Source organism: Oratosquilla oratoria, chromosome 39 (assembly GCF_046742065.1).
Source record: "Oratosquilla oratoria isolate Oo_2021 chromosome 39, ASM4674206v1, whole genome shotgun sequence".
Taxonomy (NCBI): domain Eukaryota; kingdom Metazoa; phylum Arthropoda; class Malacostraca; order Stomatopoda; family Squillidae; genus Oratosquilla; species Oratosquilla oratoria.
The window spans coordinates 7,317,910-7,342,141 of record NC_134815.1 but is presented as its reverse complement, the minus strand read 5'-3'; the positions used below and the strand labels follow the sequence as shown (position 1 = coordinate 7,342,141).

At 37.6% G+C, this 24,232-nt stretch overlaps 1 protein-coding gene across 2 annotated transcripts in view; it reads left to right on the top strand.

Annotated features, from left to right (window-relative positions):
* Window positions 1–18,173, top strand: part of LOC143020270 (uncharacterized) — a 37,563-nt gene extending 19,390 nt beyond the window's left edge. For both annotated transcript variants that reach the window (XM_076176495.1, XM_076176494.1), the window contains 2 exons: window positions 3,813–4,021; window positions 11,272–18,173. In XM_076176495.1, coding sequence (XP_076032610.1) covers window positions 3,813–4,021; window positions 11,272–11,628 — 566 coding nt within the window. In that variant the 3' untranslated portion in view covers window positions 11,629–18,173. The remainder of the gene's footprint in view (window positions 1–3,812; window positions 4,022–11,271) is intronic.
* The last annotated feature ends 6,059 nt before the right edge of the window (window positions 18,174–24,232 follow it).

The following is a 24,232-nucleotide window of genomic DNA, read 5'->3' as shown; positions in this document are numbered from 1 at the left end:
TAGAGAAGGCGAACAAAAACTTAACTAATGAAATAGAAGAACTAAAAAGACAGTTAAAAGAAGTAAAAGAGGAGAATGAAGAATTAAAAAGGAACAATAAAGACAATAAAGAGGCCATAGCTAAAGAAGCACAGGGGTGGAGGAAAATACAGGAAAACAGTAAAGTTGCATTTACTGATATAATTAAACAGCAAATGAAAGAACAAACTGAAGACTCAGTTATCAAAGTGATGAGACAGGAGAATATTGTAAGAGACTTAGCAGATAAAAAGAAATGTATAATTATATTAGGAATGGAAGAGAAACATAACCCAGATAGAACCACAAGAATCAATGAGGAAAATGAAAAAGTAAGCAGATTACTAGAATTAGTTCAGGAAGATGAACCTGAAATAATGAAACAAATCGAAGAGAAGTTTAGACTCGTAAAGTATAGTACAGATAAGACCAGACCAATTAAGATTAAATTCAGATCACAAACAACAGCAGAGAATATCTTAGCAAAAACAGGGAGGCTAGCAGCAAGTGAACAATATAAAAAGGTATGGATAAAAAGAGAAATGAATAAAGAGGAAAGAGAAAAGAAAAGAAAACGAGACCAGAACGGAGTCAGAAAAACAAGAATTCTACTGGAGAGTAGTGAATATGAAATTGAGGAAATGGACCATAACAGAGAGAAACAAAAACGAAACAGAGAATACAATGGAAATAACAGAAAGTTAAGAGTATCCTACACAAATATAGATGGATTAATAACAGGACTGAATGAACTGGACGAGTATTTGAAGGAAAAAGAACCGGACATAATGGGAATTGTTGAGACAAAATTAAAAGGTCCACTACCACCCAACAGCATAGGACACAATACATATAAATATTGGATTAGAAACAGAGAGATAAAACAAGGGGGTGGGGTTATGTTCCTGACTAAGAAGGATATAAACGTGAAGAGTGTCACATATGGAAAGAATAGAGTAGAGATGATTATGATAGAAGTAGAAGACAGAGATAAGAAGAGCAGAAAGTTTGTATTAAAATACGTGCCCCCAAAAACAGCCTCGTTGGAAGGGAGTGAACATAAAAGTATGTTAGAAGACAAAAGAATAACACTAAACAAGATAATGGAAGATGGAGGAAGAATAGTTATGATGGGCGACTTTAATTGCAAAGAAATATGCTGGGAAGAGATGACCGTAAAGGGTGGAGAAGACTCATGGGGAAATGTTCTACTTGAGATGATTATTGACCACACAATGACACAATGGATCCAAGAGAACACTAGGTATAGAAATGAAGAAGAACCATCGAGACTAGATCTAATAATCACATCAGAACCTGAAATAGTGGAAAAGATAGAATACCAGGCACCAATAAAAAGTGACCACATATTGATAGAACTAGAACTAAATGAGAAAAAATACACGAACAGAAATGAACAATATAGAAAAGGAAGATTGAGTATGAAAAAGAAGGAAAAAAAGAGAGAGAAATGGAATATTTTGACAAAAATTTATAAAAAAGAGTGGAAAAGTATGTCCCAAGACAAAAACAAGAAAAAGAATATGTAAAGTGCTGGTACAACAAAAGTTGTAGAGTGTTAAAAGACAAAAGAGACAAAGCTTGGACCAAATCTAAGAAAAATAAAAAACCTGAAAAATGGAAAATATATACTTGTTATAGAAATGAATATGTACAAGCGTGCAGAGAGGAAAAGAGAAAAGATGAAAAAGATGTCATAGAAAAAATTGGAGGAGTTGATACACAGAGGAAATAGAAATGGCGGAAATTATGAACAAGCATTTTAAATCAGTGTTTACAAGGGAGAATATACAATCGGAAGAGAATTCGAATGGAAAGAGAAAGTCCCCCCTATGAAAGAAATAGAAGTAACAAAGAATGAAATAATGAAAAACTTGAGTAATCTTGATGTCAGAAAATCGCATGGACCAGATGAAATAGCAAACTTGATTTTGAAAGAATGCAGAAATGAACTGGCAGACAAAATACATAGCATAATAGATAGTTCCTTGAAAGAAGGAAAAGTTCCAGAAGATTGGAAAAAAGCAAATATAGTACCTATATATAAAGGAGGAAATAAAAAAGACCCTACCAACTATAGACCAGTCTCTCTAACAAGTACAATAGCAAATATTTGTGAAAGAATTATCAAAAGTAAATGGGTAAAATATTTCGAAAAAAAAAAAACAGCGTGCTTAATCCAAGGCAATTTGGATTCAGACAAGGACGATCATGCGTCACCAATTTAATAGGTTTCTATTCAAGGCTAATAGATATAATACAAGAAAGAGATGGATGGGCTGATTGTGCATTTCTAGACCTAAAAAAGGCCTTTGACAAAGTACCACATAAGAAGTTGCTTAAGAAATTAGAAACTGAAGGAGGAATACAGGGCAAACTGCTTAAATGGATGGAAGACTTTTTGCAAGAAAGAAAAATGAGAGTAGTGATAAGAGACAAACACTCAAGATGGGATGACGTAATAAGCGGTGTTCCACAAGGAACAGTTCTGGCCCCAATAATGTTTGCTATATATATTAATGATATAGATGAAGAAATTGAAAGTTATATGAGATTCTTTGCAGATGATGCAAAACTATTGAAAAAAGTGAACACGGAAGAAGACTGTGAGTCACTACAGAGTGATCTAAATAAAGTATGGGAATGGAGTAGGAAGTGGGAGATGGAGTTCAATACTAAAAAGTGTAGTATAATGGAATTTGGAAAAAGCAAAAACAGAATAACAGGATCATATAAATTGGGAGAAGAAGGAATAAAAAAAGTATAAAATGAGAAGGACCTGGGAGTCATTGTTATGAATAATATGTCACCTGAGAAACATATAAATAAGATTTTTGGAGAAACTTATAATTTAATAAGAACAATAAAAGTGGCATTTACATACCTGGATGAAGAAATGGTGAAGAAAATTCTAATCAATCTGATAAGACCAAGATTGGAATATGCTGCGACGATGTGGTCACCAAGTACAAAAAAATGTATAAAAAACTTGAAAGAATACAAAGAGCAATTACAAAATCGGCACCAACACTCTCAAAACTATCATATGAAGAGAGACTAGCAAAACTTGAACTACAGACACTAGAACAAAGAAGAGAGAGAGGAGATTTGATAGCTATTTACAGAATCATGAAAGGCATAGAAATTATTGATAGAGAGAATCTGATAAAATGGGATGATAGAAATACAAGAGGGCACGGAAAGAAAATCAAGAAAGACAGCTATAGAAGAGATGTGAAAAAGAACAGCTTTCCTCACAGAGTAATAGACAGTTGGAACAAGTTAGATGAGAAAGTGGTGTGTGCAAAAACAATACATGAATTTAAAAATAGTTTAGATAAAATGAGATATGAAGACGGGACACCACGAGCATAGCTCCCCTTCTCGTAAAATACAACTAGGTAAATACACACACACACACACACACACACACACACACACACACACACACACACACACACACACACACACACACACACGCACACACACACACAAAGACCATAGTGAATCACACACTTCAGCTGACCATCCAGTAAGGGTTCATTATAAAGCGCCACCTGTTTGCAGCCTATTGCAACAGGTGTACTTCGGGACCACACAACGCTCCTTCGTGGGATTAATCCAAAAGTGATACACTGTTTACAAGATTTTAGGTAATACTTCCGAGCGAAAAATGGTGAGCTTAGTCCATGAGCTGTTGCGATGTTGCTCATGGGTAGCTCACTCAGTGAAGAATTCTTTCCTCACACTAACAATATGTTCTCTACCCCTAGATTTTGCAACGCAGAGTGATCTTCAACGGACGGTGGACTATCTTCTTGCGCTGACGGGGATCACCCTGGCGTTGGTGGCTGTCGTCCTAATCTTGATGGTCTTGATGTTCGTCAGGATCTCGCGAGCGTCCGCTACCAAGTTCACCCTCGCTTCCTTCTTCAGCAGTCAACGAAAAAAAGAGAACGTAGATCGAATGATTTATCATAAGGTAAGGTGTTATTGCTAGCTTTTTGTGTAAATATATACACATGCTTATGATTACGCGCATATTCGAATACGCGCACGCGCACAGATACCCATACGCACTCTCTTTCCCACACACATACTCAAACACACATGCGCGCACACACACACACAAACACACACACAGACACACACACACACACACACACACACACACACACACACACACACACACACACACACACACACACACACACACATAAACGTGCACACACACACTCACAGACACACACGCACACACAGACACACACACACACACGCACAAACACACACACACATGCACACGGACGCACGAACACAAGCTTGCACATCCACACACATACACATGCACTCACACTCACAAACACGTACACACATAGACGCAGATACACACAGACACATACACACATATGCACACACATACACGCACACACACACACGCACACACATACACATGCACACACACACGCACACAGATATACACACGCACACATGCACACACATACACGCACGCACACACACGCGCGCTCACACAAACACGCACAGACATACACACTAACGCACACATATACACGCACACACATACACACGCGCACACATACACACTTATACATACACACGCACACATGCATACACAAACACACGCACGCACGCACACACACACACACACACACACACACGCGCGCGCACGCACGCACACAGACACACATACACACACACACATACACACACACACACACACACACACACACACACACACACACACACACACATATGCACACACATACACGCACACACACACACACGCGCGCACACACACACGCACACACATACACATGCACACACACACGCACAGATATACACACGCGCACATGCACACACATACACGCACGCACACACTCTTCCGGGAGGAAAATAGCTATCGTTCACGAGTCTAACACGTGATCGAAGACCATGGTGAATGACCATGGTGAATCACACACACACACACAAACACACAAACACGCACACAAACACACACACACAGATGCACACACACACACACAGATGCACACACACACACACACAGATGCACACACACACACAGACACCGCTACTCCAGCGATCCGAATTCGAATCCCGACCAGGGTGGAAATAATGTCAGTATCATTGCGCTTCGAGCCGGCACTCCAACTCTCGTGGGCCGGGAATTGTGTGTGTGTGTGTGTGTTTGTGTGTGTGTGTGTTTACCTAGTTGTATTTACCTAGTTGTATATTACGGGAAGGGGAGCTATGCTAGTGGTAACCCGTTTGTTCTTAAATTCTTGTATGGTGTTTGCACACACTGATTTTTCGTCCAGTTTGTTCCAGATGTCTATCACTTTGTGTGGAAAGTGGTCTTTTTCAGGTCTCTTCTGTAGCTGTCCTTTTTGAGTTTCATTGCATGTCCTCTTGCTTTTCCTGTCCCACTTTAATAAGCCCTCTCTATCAAGGCGTTCCTTACCTTTTATAATCCTGTAGATGGCTAGTTGGTCTCCTCGTTCTCTTCTTTGATCCAGGGTCGGCAATTCCAGTTCGGCCAATTTTTTTTTTTTTTTTTTTATATGTCAAGTTTGAAAGTGTTGAGGCCATCTTTGTCGTTGCTCTTTGCATTCTTTCTAATTTTATTATATTCTTTTTTGTACTGGGTGACCATATCATCGCTGCATATTCCAGTTTTGGCCTTATCAATGTTTAATATTTTTTTATCATTTCCTTATCCAGGTATTTAAAAGCCACCTTTATTGATCTCAACAAATTCTATGTTTCTTCGACTATTTTATTTATATGTTTATCTGGAGACATGTCTTTGGTGAATTTCAGAATTGACTTTCTTTATTTCTTTTCCGTCAATTTCAGAATTTACTTTCTTTACTTCTTTTCCGTCAATTTCATACTGTCCTGATATTCTATTCTTGCTATTCCCAAATTCAATTATACTTCATTTCTTGATATTGAATTCTACTTCCCATCTCTTGCTCCACTCTGAGACTTTGTTCAGATCACTCTGTAACGACTCAGTCTTTTTCGGAGCTTATTTTCTTTAATAACTTTGCGTCATCCGCAAAGAAGTTCATGTAACATTCAATACTTTCGTCCATGTCATTCACATATATAGCATTATCGGAGCTAGCACTGACCCCTGTGGGACGCCACTACTCATTTCTTCCCACTTTGAATATTTGTCTTTGAGCACTACTCTCATTTTTCTTCCATGTAGGAAATCCTCCATCCAATTCAATAGTTTCCCATGTATTCCTCCTATTGTTTGTTTGTGTGTGTGTGTGTGTGTAAGGTCACACTATTATCCATAGGTCGGTCATATATGAGCTATAAGCTCTCATCTAACACGTGATCCAAGACCGTGGTGAATCTCTCTCTCTCTCTCTCTCTCTCTCTCTCACACACACACACACACACACACACACACACACACACACACACACACACACACGCTCGGTGGCGGATTGGTAAAGCACTGGCCTCACAAGCCAGAGAACCGGGGTTCGATTCCCCGGCCGGGCGGAGATAAGTTGGGTTTGTCTCCTTTCACGTGTAACCCCTGTTCACCTAGCAGTGAATAGGTACGAGACGTTAGTCAAGGAGTTGTAACCTTGCTGTCCCGGTGTGTGGTGTGTGAGTGGTCTCAGACCTACCCAGAGATCGGCAAATAATGAGCTCTGAGCTCACTGCCGTAGGGTGGTGTCTGGCTGTCTCGACAGAGACTGCAGCAGATCCGAGGTGAATACACACACACACACACACACACACACACACACACACACACACACACACACACACACGACTCATAGTGCAGTGGTAGAGTTTCCGGCTGCCACTACGGAGGTCCAGGTTCGAATCCTGCCCAGGGCTGAAATAATTTCAGACACCACTAAGTAAAAGTGACCACATATTAGTTGAACTATAAGTAAATGAAGAAAAATGCATGGGAAAAAACGAACAATATAGAAAGGGAAGGATGGTGTAAGGAAAAATAGATTTTAATAAAATGATATATTTTTTTTTTCAAAAAGCAGACTGGGAAGGGATATACAAAGAGGAAACAACAGTAGAAGAGAAATTGAAAATTTTGACAAAAAATTATAAAGGAGTGGAAAAGTATGTTCCAAGAAAAAAAAATATATGTAGGAAGTTGGTCCAACAAAAGATGTAGCGAGTTAAAAGATAAAAGGGATAAAGCTTGGATGAAATGGAAGACAGCAAAAAAAAAAAAAAAAAAAAAAAAAAAAAAAAAAAAAAAAAAAAAAAAAAAAAAAAAAAAAAAAAAAAAAAAAAAAAAAAAAAAAAAAAAAAAAGGAAATATATGCTAGGTATAGAAGTGAATATGTACAAGTGCGCAGAGAAGAAAAGAGAAAATACGAAAAGGATGTCATAGAAAAATGTAAAGGTCAACCAAAACTATTTTATAGATTTGTAAACAACAAACTGAAAAACAAACAAGAATTAGTGAAACTACGACAAGGAGGAATAGAACACAGAGGAAATAGAAATGGCAGAAATTATGAACAAGCATTTTAAATCAGTGTTTACGAGGGAGAATACAACATAGAGAAGTCGCGTGAGAGGAGAAAGTCCCCCCTGTGAAAGAGATAGAAGTAACAAGGAATGAAATAATGACTCATTTGAGTAGTCTCGATGTTAGAAAATCACATGGTCCAGATGAAATGACAAACTGGATTTTGAGAGAATGCTGGGACGAACTAACAAAATACATAGTCTAATAAGCAGTTCATTGAAGGAAGGAAAACTTCCAGAAGATCGGAAAAGAGCAAATATAGTACCAATATATAAAGGGGGAACAAAGAAGACACTACAAACTATAGACCGGTCTCTCTTACAAGTACGGTGGCTAAAATTTGTGAAAGAATGATCAAAATTTGGGTAAAGCATTTGGAGAAAACGATGTACTAAATTCAAGGCAGTTTGGATTTAGACAAGGACGATCATGTGTCACAAACTTGATATGTTTCTATTCAAGATTAATAGATATAATACAGGAAAGAGATGGATGGGCTGATTGTGCCTTTCTAGACCTGAAAAAGCTTTTGATAAGGTGCCACATAAAAAATTGCTAAAGAAATTAAAAACTGCAGGAGGAATACAGGGCAAACCACTGAAGTGGATGGAAGACTTGTTGCATGAAAGGAAAGTGAGAATGGTGATAAGAGACAAACATCCCAATTGGGATGAGGTGATTAGTGGAGTTCCACAAGGAACAGTTTTGGTCCCCATAATGTTTGCTATATATCAATGATATGGATAAAGGGATTGAAAGTTATATGAGCTTCTTCGCAGATGATGCAAAAATGTTGAAAAAAGTGAACACCGAAGAAGATTGTGAGTCGCTGCAGAGTGATCTCAATAAAGTATGGGAATGGAGTAGGAAGTGGGGGATGGAATTCAACATTAAGAAGTGTAGTATAATGGAATTTGGAAGAAGCAAAAAAAAAAAAAAGAAAAAAAAAGAATTGTGGGATCATATATTTAAGAGAGGAAGAAATTAAAAAAAGTGGAAAAAGAGACCTGGGTATCATTATTATGAATAATATGTCCCCTGAGAAACATATAAACAAATATTTTGGGGAAATTATGATTTAATAAGATCAATCAAAGTGGCATTTACATACCTGCTTTTTGAAAAAAAAAAAAAAATCATTTTATCAAAATTTGTTTTTCCTTACATCATTCTTCCCTTTCTATATTGTTCGTTTTTCCCATGCATTTTTCTTCATTTAGTTCCAGTTCAACTAATATGTGGTCACTTTTACTTAGTGGTGTCTTATATTCAATATTGTCCACTATTTCAGGTTCTGGTGTGATTATTAGGTCTAGTCTCGATGGCTCTTCCTAATTTCTATACCTAGTATTCTCCACCACCTTGTTTTACTTCTCTATTTCTAATCCAATAATTATATACACCATGTCCTACACTGTTGGATGGTAATGGACCTTTCAATTTTGTCTCCACAATTCCCATTATATCAGGTTCCTTTTCGATCAGGTAATATTTCAGTTCATTCAAGCCTGATATTAATCCATCTATATTTGTGAAGGACACTTTTAATTTTCTGCTACCTCCATCCTGTTTTCTGTTTCCCTTCTGTTTTTCTCTCCTACTTTCATATTCACTACTCTCCAATAGAATTTCTCTTTGTCTGACTCTGCTCTGTTCTCGTTTTTTCCCCTTAGCTTCGGTTCTTTTTGTTTTCTCTTCTTCTCTTTCCTCTTTATTTATCTCTCTTTTTATCCATACCTGTTTGTATTGATCACTTTTAGCTAGTTTCCCTGTTTTTGATAAGGCATTCTCTGCTGTCGTTTGTGACCTGAATTTCACCTTAATTGATCTGGTCTTGTCTATACTGTATTTCCCAGTCTATATATTTCTTCATTTTCTTTCCCTGTTTTCTGTTCACCTTCTTGAAATAGTTTAAGTACCTCGTTCAATCTTTCTCATCTCCTACTCTTGTAGTCCTATTTGGATTATGTTTCTTTTCCATTCCTTATATATACATTTCTTTTCATCTTCTAATTCTCTTCCTATATTCTCCTTCTCTCTCATCACTTTAATAACTGTGTCCTTAGTTTGTTCCTTCATCTGTTGTTTGACTATCTCTAAATTCAATTTTGCTATTCTGAACCGTTTTCTAACCACTTACCTCTTTTGCTATGGACTCTTTATTATCTTTATTATTCTTTAATTCCTCATTCTCATCCTTTACTTCTCGTAACTGTCTTTTTAATTCTTCTATTTCTTTAGGTTTTGGTTCTTCTTTAGTTCTTCAAATTTATCCACTCTTTGTGTAATTTGTGCTAGCTGTCTAAACCTAACCTTCCACAATTCATTAATTTTTGTTAGTTTTTCCTCTACACTTGCTAATCGGGGGTGGGGGGTTACCATCTCCTCCCTCATTAAATCCATAGAAATAATTATCTCCACTTTCTATTGCGCTGCTCTTATCTATATTTCTAATATTAATGCCTTTACTGATTTCTTCGACTTCACCTCTGTCGTCCGCATATCTCATGTTTACATTCCTGCAGACGTCTTGGGCCCGTTCGTCCCCTTCCACATTTTCTTTTATTTTCCTCAATAATCCCTCCCCCTCTCCTTTAACTTTACCTTGCCACTACACCACGAGCTTTCCCCTGCCCTACTAATACAACACAGTTACCCCATCATCGTTGAAATTCACGAAAATTGAGTATTTTTTCCGGAGTTCCAATCTTCGCCGTCAGTTCGACATGTGCGTCCGCGCGTGTGCGCGCTGGATATCTAAAGCAGTGGTTCTCAAACTGCGTTCCGCGGAACCCCAGGGTTCCGTGAAGACCTTTCAAGGGTTCCGAGGCAAAAAGTTATAATTATTTATTTATTTGAACAAGAATGAATCAAATGAAATATGAAAGTGACGAAATCTTTTTGTTGCATTTGAGGAGAGAGAAAAGGGGAGAGAGACTGTGCCAGTGTACGGCTATATACCGTATGTTGGTGACGGTTATTCTTAAATCTTTTCAAGTCTTTCAAAATCTTTTTTTGTTAGGGGTTCCGCCGAGTACCAGCAAATATGAAAGGGTTCCGTTAGATGGAAAAGTTTGAGAACCACCGATCTAAAGGATTGTCTCATGCTTTCAGTTATCTTGCAACATATGTTTTTCTTGATTTTATCCATGTTTTTCTTGATTGAAAATAAATTGGTGATATGATATAAAAGGAATCACAAGGTTTCACTACCATGTTATTTTTGTGGACCCTTTTAAGCCGAGCTAATATGGCAACTCTTTTGATTTTACTGCTTTGATCTCGTGTCCTCATCTCAATGGGTTTTTCTGTCACTTGTACAATCTGCATTCAAGACCCATCTTCATCCAATGCCGTTGGTCAGAATGACTTTCTTTTGCACAGACTTATGTATTTATGTATCTATTTATTTTTTCTACCATTGGGGTCAGTATCTGTGCTGTGAATGCAATGTGGAAAAATGATTAATTACATAATTGTTAGTACACAAATAAATGGAGAGAGTGTATTTGAATAATAGATTGTACTGTTGTATATTGATTTAAACTTTATCAATCACATTGCATGCTGTGGATATATAATGTGATGTGTAGGAGAAATGCAACTCACAAAACAAAGATATAATAAAAGCAGATGTATGTTCATGAGATATCTTTAAACCACTACTTTTCTTTCTCCAGGGGAAGAGTCCGGGAACACGGAAGAAGAATGTGTCTTCTAATGGCCTCATCTCCACAATCTCAACTTCTACGAAAGAGGAATCATCAGTCTCACAGCCAACGGAGAACTTGAGTCACCATTCCCCACCCTTTGGTTTGACCAGTGTCAGGACACGGCAGCCATCCGAGTCCACTTGTCCAGAGGAACCTACTGAGGGATATGACAACCTCGGACTATCCACCACCACGCTCACTCTCCCATCGTCAGACACTTTTGGACCTGCTGTCTCAACAGTCACCCTTGACACGACGCTCAATGACAACGAACCTCAACAACTAAGTGTGGTTGGGACTACAAATTCAACAAGAAGCCATTAATGCTGTTGCACTGACACAAATACGCATGTGCACACGAACACTCGATAGTGTTGATGGGTCAACAATGCAGTGGTACCTTTCTCAACATCTAATTCAACGATCTGATTTCAATTCCCACAAAGGGCTGAAAACGTCAAGCATCACTGCACTGCAAGCCGGTACTCAAATTCGGACGGGCTAGTTGTGTATGTGGTTATGGTCACAGTATTACCCATAGAAGGGGCTGTACAAGTATATGAGTTCAGAGCTCTCATTCAGATAATAGATGTCATTCTCAAGTTCAACACATGATACAAGACCATGGTCATGGTGAATTATACACACACACACACACACATGCATGGATGTGCTCGTGTATATTACATATATGTACTATGCATACAGTGCATACACATATTTCATTGGTAGGACTAAGCCCACTTTTAGTTGCAATTTCAGAGTGCATTGACTATTAACTAATACATTAATTTAGGATGCGTGACAAACCAAGTGCAAATAGATGTTATTTTTAATATAAGTGCGCATTTGCATGGTGAGAGTTACTGGTGCCAGCCGTTATCATGTATGTTACTGGTGTGAGTCACTCAAAATATGCTGGCACAATATATCAGTGCATTATGCTTATACAAGAGCTTTTTGCACAAAACAATCATAAGGCTACTTTCATGAGAATGTGCTGGTGTTTCTTTCGTGAGAGGTACTGGTTAGGGTAATTTTTGTGACAGTTACATGTACATGTCACTCTCACAAGCAAGCTATTCATGAAAGCCTATTTATACATATCTAATATGTATGAGAACTGCTGGGGTGAATTACTCTTATGATACTCGTATCTGCTTCATTAGCTGCAAGTAATTGATAAAATTGTCATGAAATAAGATGTAAAATATAACTACCTTCAGGACCACTCACACTAGTGATTCTCACTGTGTCGATCCACCCTAAGCGCTACATCACCAACCTCCTAATATTAGGTTTTCACACAGTATTATGGGGGTTTCATCATACACTCCGCAAACATTCCCATTAATTTACCAGGAAGTAAACTATATAATAGATCACACAAAGATGTCAATAAAGGCCCCACTTCCCACATCTCAGGCATTTGGTTGTATAATAATATAATCTTTTTATATTCCAAGGGCCTTCCCCTTTATAAGGGAGGTAGCCTGTATATATGATAGGGGAAGGAAAGGAAACCTCTACTGACGCTGGTCAGATTGAATAGATGGTCTGCATCCTCCCATGTATCACATGAGTGGTTGATGTTTGGAGGAGGGAAAGAAGCAGTAGCTGATACTGACACCTTCATGTCCAAGATATTTAGATTGGGAACTGCCCGGGTATCACAGGTTGAGTTTAGTCCATTGTGTTGCCTGTAATCCACAAATGGCATGGCGCTGCCTGCTGGGGCTCAGGGATCGAATGTGGGTGGTGCTTAACTTACATATAAATTCTAGATATACATTTTGCATGTGTTCAGCTCATAGAAACCAGCTCACTAACTGCCTCATGAAATAGTTTCAAAAGAAGGCTGTCTTCATGGATGAATAATTAACAGGGTGATGCTTATTTGCTGCATGGAAAGTAACATAACTGCCATAATTTTTTATATATCATGCATGGAGACCACAATGGGAATTTTCTCAGGTATTTTGAGCCGATTGTAGGATTCAAGACTGGTCTTGGGAAAAGATCCTAGAGGATAGAATAGTTTGCAGATATGGATCAATTTAACTGCGGGAGCAAAGTGTGGACGAAAATAGAACAAAAGACATAGTTTCCTTCACCTGGTAATTACCAAGTGATTAAAAGTAAACTATCAGTATTAAGGTGGAAAATAAAGAGAGACTTGCATATATGAATCTGAAATCATATGTTTAGATTTCTTTAACTTAGCTGGGTACATCCCATATACCTGTGATTCCAGATATTTGTATTTATTCAAGGTATTTGGATAAAATTTGCTAATTACAAAGGGATAAATACACCTCTGCTGACATAGTCACTTTATGTTTAATGATGCTTCATTTCGATCTTTGTGGAATGGGCCCTTGACCATTGTTCAATATGATGTGCAGCATTTTTTTTTCTTCAAGAAATTACTGCTATATCGAAAATAGGTTACCTATCTGTGATCTTATATATGTACAGTATATGTGTATATATATATATATATATATAGATATATATATATATATATATATGTATATGTATATATACACACACACATATATGGAAAGGGGGAGTTTCTTCTGACCCAGGCCAGTGGGCAGGAGACATTTATGCATGAGGGGACGGAGAGGGGGGATCGCTGATTTAATGAAGTGGCCTTGCTGTGGATGTGCTGTGTCTTGCGACACTGCTTCTGACCCAGGGCAGTGGGCAAGATGCAGGGATGACCCTTCATCCAAGAGATGTCATTCTTAGGAGTTCTGTGATGGACATTTACCACTTTTCTAAAGATGCTATTTGGTTAACTGAATGTAATTTTAATTTGGTTGCTGGGTAGTAATTTTGAAGCGGAATGGATGGAATCATTATATAGGACCTTAATATTTGATTTATCCCAGACAAATTTAGTACTAGAGTTTGATGTACTATAATAACTGGCTTTGGCTTTGCTGAGGGCTTTTGTCAAAAACTAGTCTGGGTAACCTATTCTTAGTAATTGAGTGTATACTAATTCAATTTCTGAGGTGAGAAATTCTGGGCTACAGATCCTGAGATCTCTTAAGTAAAGGCCTGATGCAACACTGTATTTTATATTATCTGGATGATTACTGAAAAAGTGTAAATAACTGCCTGTATGGGTAGGCTTCCTGTAAACCGAAAAGGACAAATGGTCTGGACATCTGATCACTAATATGTCTAGGAAGGGTATTCTTCCTTCAATTTCCCATTCTACTTTAAATTTAATGTTATGTGCTAAGTTATTAAGCTTATCAAGAAAAACATGGAAAGGGCCCCATTTGTCATCCCAGATAGTGAATACATCATCGACATATCTGAACCAGAACATGTCGGCTGGCTTAATATCAGGTAACAGTACGCACTCAAAGTACTCCATGTACAAATTCGCCAACACCGGGGAAAGGTTAGAACCCATGCTGCATCCGTATCTTTGCCTGAAAAAAGTATTATTGAAGGAGAAAACATTGGAGGTAATACAAAGACGTGTTAAATTAATTATTTTTGGAACTGAAAGGGGAAGTTTATCTTGAAACGGTTGCAACTTGGTTTCCAAAAAACTGAGAACATCATCTACATTTATGTTAGTGAATATTGAAATTAAATTGAGACCGAGTAATCTACTATGTTCTGGGATTTTTTGTCTCTTAATTTTGTCATCAGAATGTTTAATGTGGGAATTGGAGAAACTCCCTATGAAAGGTGAAAGAATTCCTGTGAGCCATTTGGAGGTCTTCTTAGTGCAAGAATTCCTGTTAGATATGATGGGTCTAAAGGAGATACCTTCTTTGTGGAGTTTAGGGAGGCCATAGAAATTGGGTAGCTGAGGACTTATGACTTTTAACTTTCTGAGTAAGTTGTCTCCTATTATTTTACGGGCTTGCTTATTAAATTCTGTTGACGTGGACTTAAGGGGGTTTTTGGTAAATAATTTATAAGTATCCCTATCGTCTAACAAGTTAAGGGCTTTCGCTTCATGATCACATTTATCGAGGAGTACTAATTTCCTTCCTTTGTCTGCTATAGTAATGATTATATTAGTGCTGTTATTATCTGTGTGTGGACTAAGTTTTCTCTTATAGAAAATATCACCAATTTATCAAGTGTCACACTAATTAAACATGAACAAGAAGTGTTAGGCCATAGTGTTAGCTTCCCAATGAAACCAGATAATAACCATGTTCTTGATTATATTGTTGGATTTGATAAATTCATTGCAGCAAATGCCTGTGATAAAGATTTATTTTGTCTTGAAGGTGTACTTTTATAGGGAAAAGTAGATTGTTTCAAACAAAACCGTGGTTTAAACCCAAACGACTTAAACAAGCAGTGGAGAGTTTAAGTAACTGCATTAACATAATCATTACTAGAGCAGATAAAGGGGGGAAATTAGTACTCCTCAATATATATATATATATATATATATATATATATTTCCAGGAAGTAAAATGGTTTCATGTCTTCGTGGAAAAGAATGGCATCATATAAACCTTACAGCACATCCCATCCCTCCTTAGCTACCTGTCTCTTTCTCATCACCCAACACGAGTCATAAATGTACAAATATGTCTTAACCCATGAAAGGGTAGATGAATTTCTGAAAGCTGAATAAGATAATTTGTCATTAGCTTGGACAAAAGCCTTAAAAGAAACATTATACTATTTTGGGTTAATGAGAAATTTCAGGTTGAATAGAGACAGCTAGGCAGAGCTTTCAAAGTGTCTTTTCCCACAGCGTGCATGATGTCGACCCAATTTCAGTGCAATTCATATATCATTCCATATGTTTCTGCTCATTTTTTTACATCTTTATTGAGTTTATATTTATATATATGTATGTGTGTGTATGTACGTGTGTAGGGTAAATGACTGCTTTAGGGAAAAGAAGAGTAGATGACACAGGAAAATGTTGGTTTAGGCTATTCCTACTGGGGTAAGTTTGTGTACACTGTACATACATGAAAGGGAAGGTACTACTCCAAGGATTGGTATGATATTTCTTCAGGAAGAAGAAGGGGAACTTATGATGACTAGCTCAGGAGAAAGCCAGGGTTATAGTGATTATTCATCATAGAATTATGCATTATTCTGTTGACAAATTCAACAGGATTTGTTGTCGATCAACTAAGTTTTCATTTTGTTTTCCCCATAGTAACTAGGAGCAAAATCTTGAAAGGCTTCAATGGATTCAAGGAATTATAGAGAGCACCCATCTTTGTTATTATTTTGAAAATTGCACAAATAAGATAACTTAGAATAATAATGTGTTTATCTGATGCATATGTCCAGGTAATGTGCAATTTAATATAGAAATGCATGTATCATAGGTGGACTGGGTACTGGAGCAAATTTTATTTGTGTGCACATGAGTGTTGGAACTTTTGATACCAGAGAAGTTAGATATTGTTCATTGTGCGTGACCAATCTACAGATTTGTGCCATTTCGGTAAATCCATTCCAGATTCTCACTGAACATATCTTTGTTTAACCAACATATCTATAGTTGTTTGTATTATGTTTATACATAACTGATCCTTCGTTGCAGGCAATGTGGCATCAGAGTAAACCTTTTCTCAGGTTTTGTGAGCTTGTGATTGGCCCCTAGAGAGGACAAAGGCCAGTTGCACTAGACCAGCGATTCCCAAACTATGGGTCACGACCCAAACATGGGTTGCAAAGTGTTCAAGAATGGGTCGCGAGACCTTGTTAGAAAAAAAAAAAATTCAATCAAAAGCTTCCCTACACTTGTGTTTTCAATGAAAGAAGACTTTCGAAATTGCTTTTTGATGCCTGGATTGCCACATCTTCACCAGATCTGGATTTGGGTCGCGGCCAATAAAAGTTTGGGAACCACTGCACTAGACAGTATCGAGGGCGAGAAACTAATATTCTTTTTGCCAACACCATCAATTCAGTGACACAGGCTGAATGAAATCTGATTTTAACCAGATATTGATTGAAAAGTGTTTCACCATGTGAAAGATGTCGCTCGGATTATTTTTTTATCTTTCTCGTTTTAGCAACGCCCTCGTAGGTGGATGAAACCATAAGCTGTGGTAAGGCCAGAATCAAACCTGTCCATGGCCTCACACCATGTGGAATGTGTTCATTTCCCCCTAAATGATTTGCCACAAATGGGGCACATTGAATAAGTCAACCTTGTTGTGTACCCATTAATCTTTTTCCTAGCTGTCTTCCATTACGTTGCATTGTATGGTGATACCCTCTCAACTTGCTTCAAAATAACAAAATACTACAGACAACTGGTAGTATAACTTAGAGTTAAGCAAAATCATTGTTTTGTGTTACTGTTAGACCCAGAACAGAATTTGCATCCAGAATTTTGAGTGTGCCACTTTGAGGAGAGCTCAAGAGCTGTATTATAGATATCATTCCATCAACCCAGTTTTCAACCTACTATAGCATTCACTGTATATATTTTTCTGTCCCGTCATATAATTTAATAAATGCAATAACTGTTGATTGGAGTAACTGCATCATGCATTTGAAACTATTCCATTTTGGAAGAATTTTCCTGTGCTCATTCATTGTAACATTCTTTTTGAATTGCTAGAAATGAATTATAAGCCTAATTAAGGCATTTCTTGTATATATTGGGGTATCAGTGCCTGTGATAATGGTTATAGTATATAGTGTGTGCTCTCAAAGCATATAGATCCATTCTCTACTGTGTAGTATACGGAAGAGGCAATAGAACAGCCAACAAAGTAGGCCCAGTGTTTCCCTAGGCTAGAACCAGTGAGCCGCACCTGATACATGGAGCAGTATTATCCGTCCATTTTTATGTGATTGTACTAACAATTTTATTTGGAATAAAGATGATAAATATTTAAGTGTGTCTTTCTATAGTCTACAATTTCCTGGGATGTCTGCACTAAATGGCTAGAAGGTTCTATTATTTGGGCTTTGAAAGGCTACACAAACCTAACCAGTAAGACCTTATATCTTGTGATCAGGAAGATCTTCTCTACATGGGACTGAATTGCCATGTCATGAAGACCCAGTCAAAGTATGAGATCCTCATAGACGATGTTGAAAAACTGGCTAAACAAAAAATAACAATAAAACCTCCATTCAGGACAGAAGTTGTCAGCGGAGAATCAAAAAGCAGGGGAAGCTTCAAGAGCCAAATTCTGGAGAAAAGACATATTGAAGCAGCCAAGCAACTTCAAGCCAATCCTAACATCACCATAAAAAGAGCCAACAAAGCTGCTGCCTATGTTCTCCTACAGACAGAAGAATATTTGCAGAAACTAGATCAAATCTTGGGCAACACAAACAAATTCAAGAAAATGACTAAAGATCCAATGGAGACTTTGAAGAAATTAAATCAGCTAATAGACAACGTTAACACTGCTAAAGGTGGCACAAAGCTCCCTAAGCTTTCTGGAGACTATGAACCTGGCTATTACTATGGTAATGTCAAAACACCTAAGCCAGGGAACAAGCTTAGACCCAACCCATTATCTCTCAGATCCCAACACCGACTTACCACATAACAAAGAAATTAGGTGAAATTCTTACCCCTTACGTGCCAGCTTCTTACAGGGTCAAGTCTCCCACTGACTTCCTGGACTTCTTGGAAAGGAATGATTGTATCATTGGATGTGGAGTCTCACTTCACTAATATTTCAGTTGACTGTACCATTCAGTATATAATCAATAGAGTTTACCACAATGATGACATCCCAAATTGCAACATCCCAGAACCTGTGATGAAAAAAATACTTGAATGCTGTACCAAAGAAGCACCATTCATCTCTCCAAGGGGGAACAAGTATTGCCAAATTGATGGAGTTGCATTGGGATCACTATTAGGAGTTCTATTTGCCATCTTCTTCATGAGCAACATTGAAGATAAGGTATTCAGTGAGGTATAGAGACCACCAATATACTGTTGATTCATTGATGATATTTTTGTCTTGATCGAGAACTTGCAACAGATAGACTGAAGCCCTTCGACGACGATTGAAAGAAGCCTCTGGTTTCAACTTCACCAGTGAACATAGTGAAAAGGGTTCCCTTCCATTTCTTGATGTTCTGGTGAAACAAGGAGAAGAAACTTTCAACACCTAGGTTTTTGTTAAATCCACCAACCTAGGACATTGCCTAAATGGATCCAGTGAGCGCCCTCGGAGGTACAAGAATTCTACAATAGGTGCCTTTATTGGAAGAGCCCTCACTTACTAAGGACGCACACTCAGAGATGGAAAGGGCCTCACACACACACACACACACATGTGGCGCAGTTGGCGCAGTTGGTAGAACGATGAACTACTAGCATGGTGGTGCGCGTAGTGCTTGGTTCGAATCCTGCCCAGGGCCGAAATTAATTTCGGTACAGCTGCGCTTCGGGTCGTTACTCTGACTCTCGTGGGCGGGGAGTTGGGGGTGTGTGTGTGTGAAAGGTCATCGCATTACCCATAGATCGGATCTACGAGCTCTGAGCTCTCTTCCAGGAGGGAAATAGCTGTCGATCACGAGTCGAACACATGATCCAAAGACCAAGTGAATACACACTTCAGTGAACGGACGGTGTAGAAGACGCTCTGAAGAAAAAGTGAAAAATAGAGGATTCCAAAGCAAAGGAAGTACCTATTGTATTTGTAGGGTGGGGGGAAATTGCTCGTGGGGTAGTGGGAAAGTAGGGAAAGAGGAGAAGGAGAGGGATTGCTGAGGGAAATGGAAGGAAATGAGGAAGGAGAAGACTTGGCCCAGGCAGACAGACGAAATGTAAACATCAAAAAACGGCCCCCCGACCAACTGAGTGACGACGAAATGTCTAATAAAAATGTAAAGATCAGAAACATAGATAAGAGCAGTACAATGGAAGGTGAGGATGATAATTTCAAAGGATTTAATGAAAGGGCGGCGGATACCAACCTCCCCCGACTGACAAAACTGGAGGAAAAAATTCAACAAATGTCTGACAACTGGGAAGTTAGGTTTGGCAAGATGACAAAAATCGCCGAGAGGTTTGAAAAATTGGAAAAACTAGAGAAGGCGAACAAAAACTTACCTGATGAAATAGAAGACCTAAAAAGACAGTTAAGAGAAGTAAAGGTGGAGAATGAGGAATTGAAGAGGAATAGTAAAGAAAACAGAGAGGCCATAACTAAAGAAGCTAAGAATTGGAAAGCAACCCAAGAAGACAATAAAGTTTCATTCACTGACATAGTCAAACAGCAATTGAAAGAACATACTGAAGACTCGGTTATTAAAGTGATGAGACAAAAGGAGAATATAGTAAGAGATTTAGCAGACATGAAGAAATGTATAATTATATTAGGAATGGAAGAGAAACACAACCCAGATAGAACCACAAGAATCAAAGAGGAAAATGAAAATGTAAGACAATTACTAGAATCAGTTCAGGAAGATGAACCAGAAATTATGAAACAAATCGAAGAGAAATTTAGACTCGGAAAGTATAGCACAGATAAGACCAGACCAATTAAGATTAAATTCAAGTCACAAACGACGGCAGAGAATATCTTATCCAAAACAGGGAAACTAGCAACAAGTGAACAATATAAAAAGGTATGGATAAAAAGGGAAATGAATAAAGAGGAAAGAGAGGAAGAAAAACAGAAAAGACTTGAAGCTAAGGAAAAAAACGAGAAAAGAACGGAGTCAGAAAAAGAGAGATTCTATTGGAGAGTAGTGAATATGAAACTAAAGAAAGTCGACACACAAGAGAAAAACAAAAAGGAAACAGAGAACACAATGGAAGTGGCAGAAAACTAAGAGTGTCTTACACAAATATAGATGGATTAATTACAGGATTGAATGAGCTGAATGATTATTTGAAGGAAAAAGAACCAGACATAATGGGAATTGTAGAAACAAAATTAAAAGGTCCACTACCACCCAACAGTGTAGGACATGATGCATATAATTATTGGATTAGAAACAGAGTGAAAAAGGAAGGGGGTGGAGTTATGTTCCTGACTAAGAAGGATATAAACGTGAAGTGTGTCACATATGGAAAGAATACAGTAGAGATGATAATGATGGAAGTAGAAGACAGAGATAAGAAGAGCAGAAAGTTTGTGATAAATTATGTGCCCCCGAAAACAGCCTCATGGGAAGAGAGTGAACATAAAAGTATGCTAGAGGACACAAAGATAGCATTAAACAAGATAATGGAAGATGGAGGAAGAATAGTTATGATGGGCGACTTTAATTGCAAAGAAATCTGCTGGGAAGAAATGACAGTAAAGGGTGGAGACGGCTCATGGGGAAACGCTCTACTTGAGATGGTTACTGACCATACAATGACACAATGGATACAGGAGAACACTAGGTATAGAAATGAAGAAGAGCCATCGAGACTAGACCTAATAATTACATCTGAACCTAGAATAGTGGACAAAATTGAATATAAAACACCAATAAGTAAAAGTGACCACATATTGATTGAACTGGAACTTAATGAAGAAAAATATATGAAAAGAAATGAACAATATAGAAAAGGAAGAATGATGTATGAAAAACAAACTTTGATAAAATAAGAGAATTCTTTCAAAAGGAAAACTGGGAAGAAATATACAAAGAAGAAACAACAGTAGAAGAGAAATGGAATATTTTGACAAAAATTTACAAAAAAGGAGTGGAAAAGTATGTCCCAAGACAAAAACAAGGAAAAGAATATGTAAAATGCTGGTACAACAAAAGTTGTAGGGAGTTAAAAGACAAAAGAGACAAAGCCTGGACCAGATGGAAAAAAGACAGAAGACCTGAAAAATGGAAAATATATACCTGTTATAGAAATGAATATGTACAAACGTGCAGAGAGGAAAAGAGAAAATATGAAAAAGATGTCATAGAAAAGTGTAAAGATCAACCAAAACTATTCTACAGATTTGTAAACAATAAACTGAAAAACAAACAAGACTTGGAGAAATTAAGACAAGAGGGAGTTGAATACACTAAGGAAATGGAAATGGCGGAAATTATGAACAAACATTTTAAATCAGTGTTTACAAGGGAGAACATACAAACTGAAGAGAACGAATGGAAAGAGAAAGTCCCCCCTATGGAAGAAATAGAAGTAACAAAGAATGAAATATTAACACACTTGAGTAATCTTGATGTCAGAAAATCGCATGGACCAGATGAAATAGCAAACTGGATTTTGAAAGAATGCAGGAATGAACTGGCAGACAAAATACATAGCATACTAAACAGTTCCTTGAAAGAAGGAAAAGTTCCAGAAGATTGGAAAAAAGCAAATATAGTACCTATATATAAAGGAGGAAATAAAGAAGAACCTACCAACTATAGACCAGTCTCTCTAACAAGTACAATAGCAAAAATTTGTGAAAGAATTGTCAAAAGTAGATGGGTAAAATATCTAGAAAAAAAAAAACAGTGTTAAATCCAAGGCAATTTGGATTCAGACAAGGACGATCATGCGTCACCAATTTAATGTTTCTATTCAAGGCTAATAGATATAATACAAAAAAGAGATGGATGGGCGGACTGTGCATTTCTAGACCTAAAGAAAGCTTTTGACAAAGTACCACATAAGAAGTTGCTTAAGAAATTAGAAACTGAAGGAGGAATACAGGGCAAACTACTAAATTGAATGGAAGACTTTTTGCAAGAAAGAAAAATGAGAGTAGTGATAAGAGACCAGCACTCAAAATGGGATGAAGTAATAAGCGGTGTTCCGCAGGGAACAGTTCTGGCCCCAATAATGTTTGCTATATATATTAATGATATGGATGAAGGAATTGAGAGCTATATGAGCTTCTTTGCAGATGATGCAAAACTACTGAAAAGAGTGAAAACTGAAGAAGATTGTGAATCACTACAGAGAGATCTAAATAAAGTACAGGAATGGAGTAGGAAGTGGGAGATGGAGTTCAATACAAAAAAGTGTAGTATAATGGAATTTGGAAAAAGCAAAAACAGAATAACAGGAGCATATAAATTGGGAGAAGAAGGAATAAAAAAAGTAGAAAATGAGAAGGACCTGGGAGTCATTATTATGAATAATATGTCACCTGAGAAACATATAAATAAGATTTTTGGAGAAACTTATAATTTGATAAGAACAATCAAAGTTGCATTTACATACCTGGATGAAGAAATGGTGAAGAAAATTCTAATCACCCTGATAAGACCAAGATTGGAATATGCAGCAACGATATGGTCACCAAGTACAAAAAATGTATAAAAAAACTTGAAAGAATACAAAGAGCAATTACAAAATTGGCACCAACACTCTCAAAACTATCATATGAAGAGAGACTAGAAAAAAACTTGAACTACAGACAGTAGAGCAAAGAAGAGAGAGAGGAGATTTGATAGCTATTTACAGAATCATGAAAGGCATAGAAATTACTGATAGAGAGAATCTGATAAAATGGGATGACAGAAATACAAGAGGACACGGAAAGAAAATAAAAAAAAAGACAGCTATAGAAGAGATTTAAAAAAGAACAGCTTTCCTCACAGAGTAATAGACAGTTGGAACAAGTTAGATGAGAAAGTGGTGTGTGCAAAAACAATACATGAATTTAAAAATAGTTTAGATAAAATGAGATATGAAGACGGGACTCCACGAGCATAGCTCCCCTTCCCGTAAAATACAACTAGGTAAATACAACTAGGTAAATACACACACACACACACACTTCAACGAACGGACGGCTTAGAGGATGTTCTGAAGAGAAAGTGAAATTTCGTGGATCCCGAAGCAAAGGAAGTACCTATTGTATTTACAGGGTGGGGGGGAAATTGCTCGTGGTGTAGGGAAAAGTGAGGAAAAAGGAGAAGGGGAGGGATTACTGAGGGAAATGGAAGGAAATGAGGAAGGGGAGGACTTGGCCCAGGCAGGCAGACGCCATGTAAACAAAAGAGGTCCCGACCAATTTAGTGACGA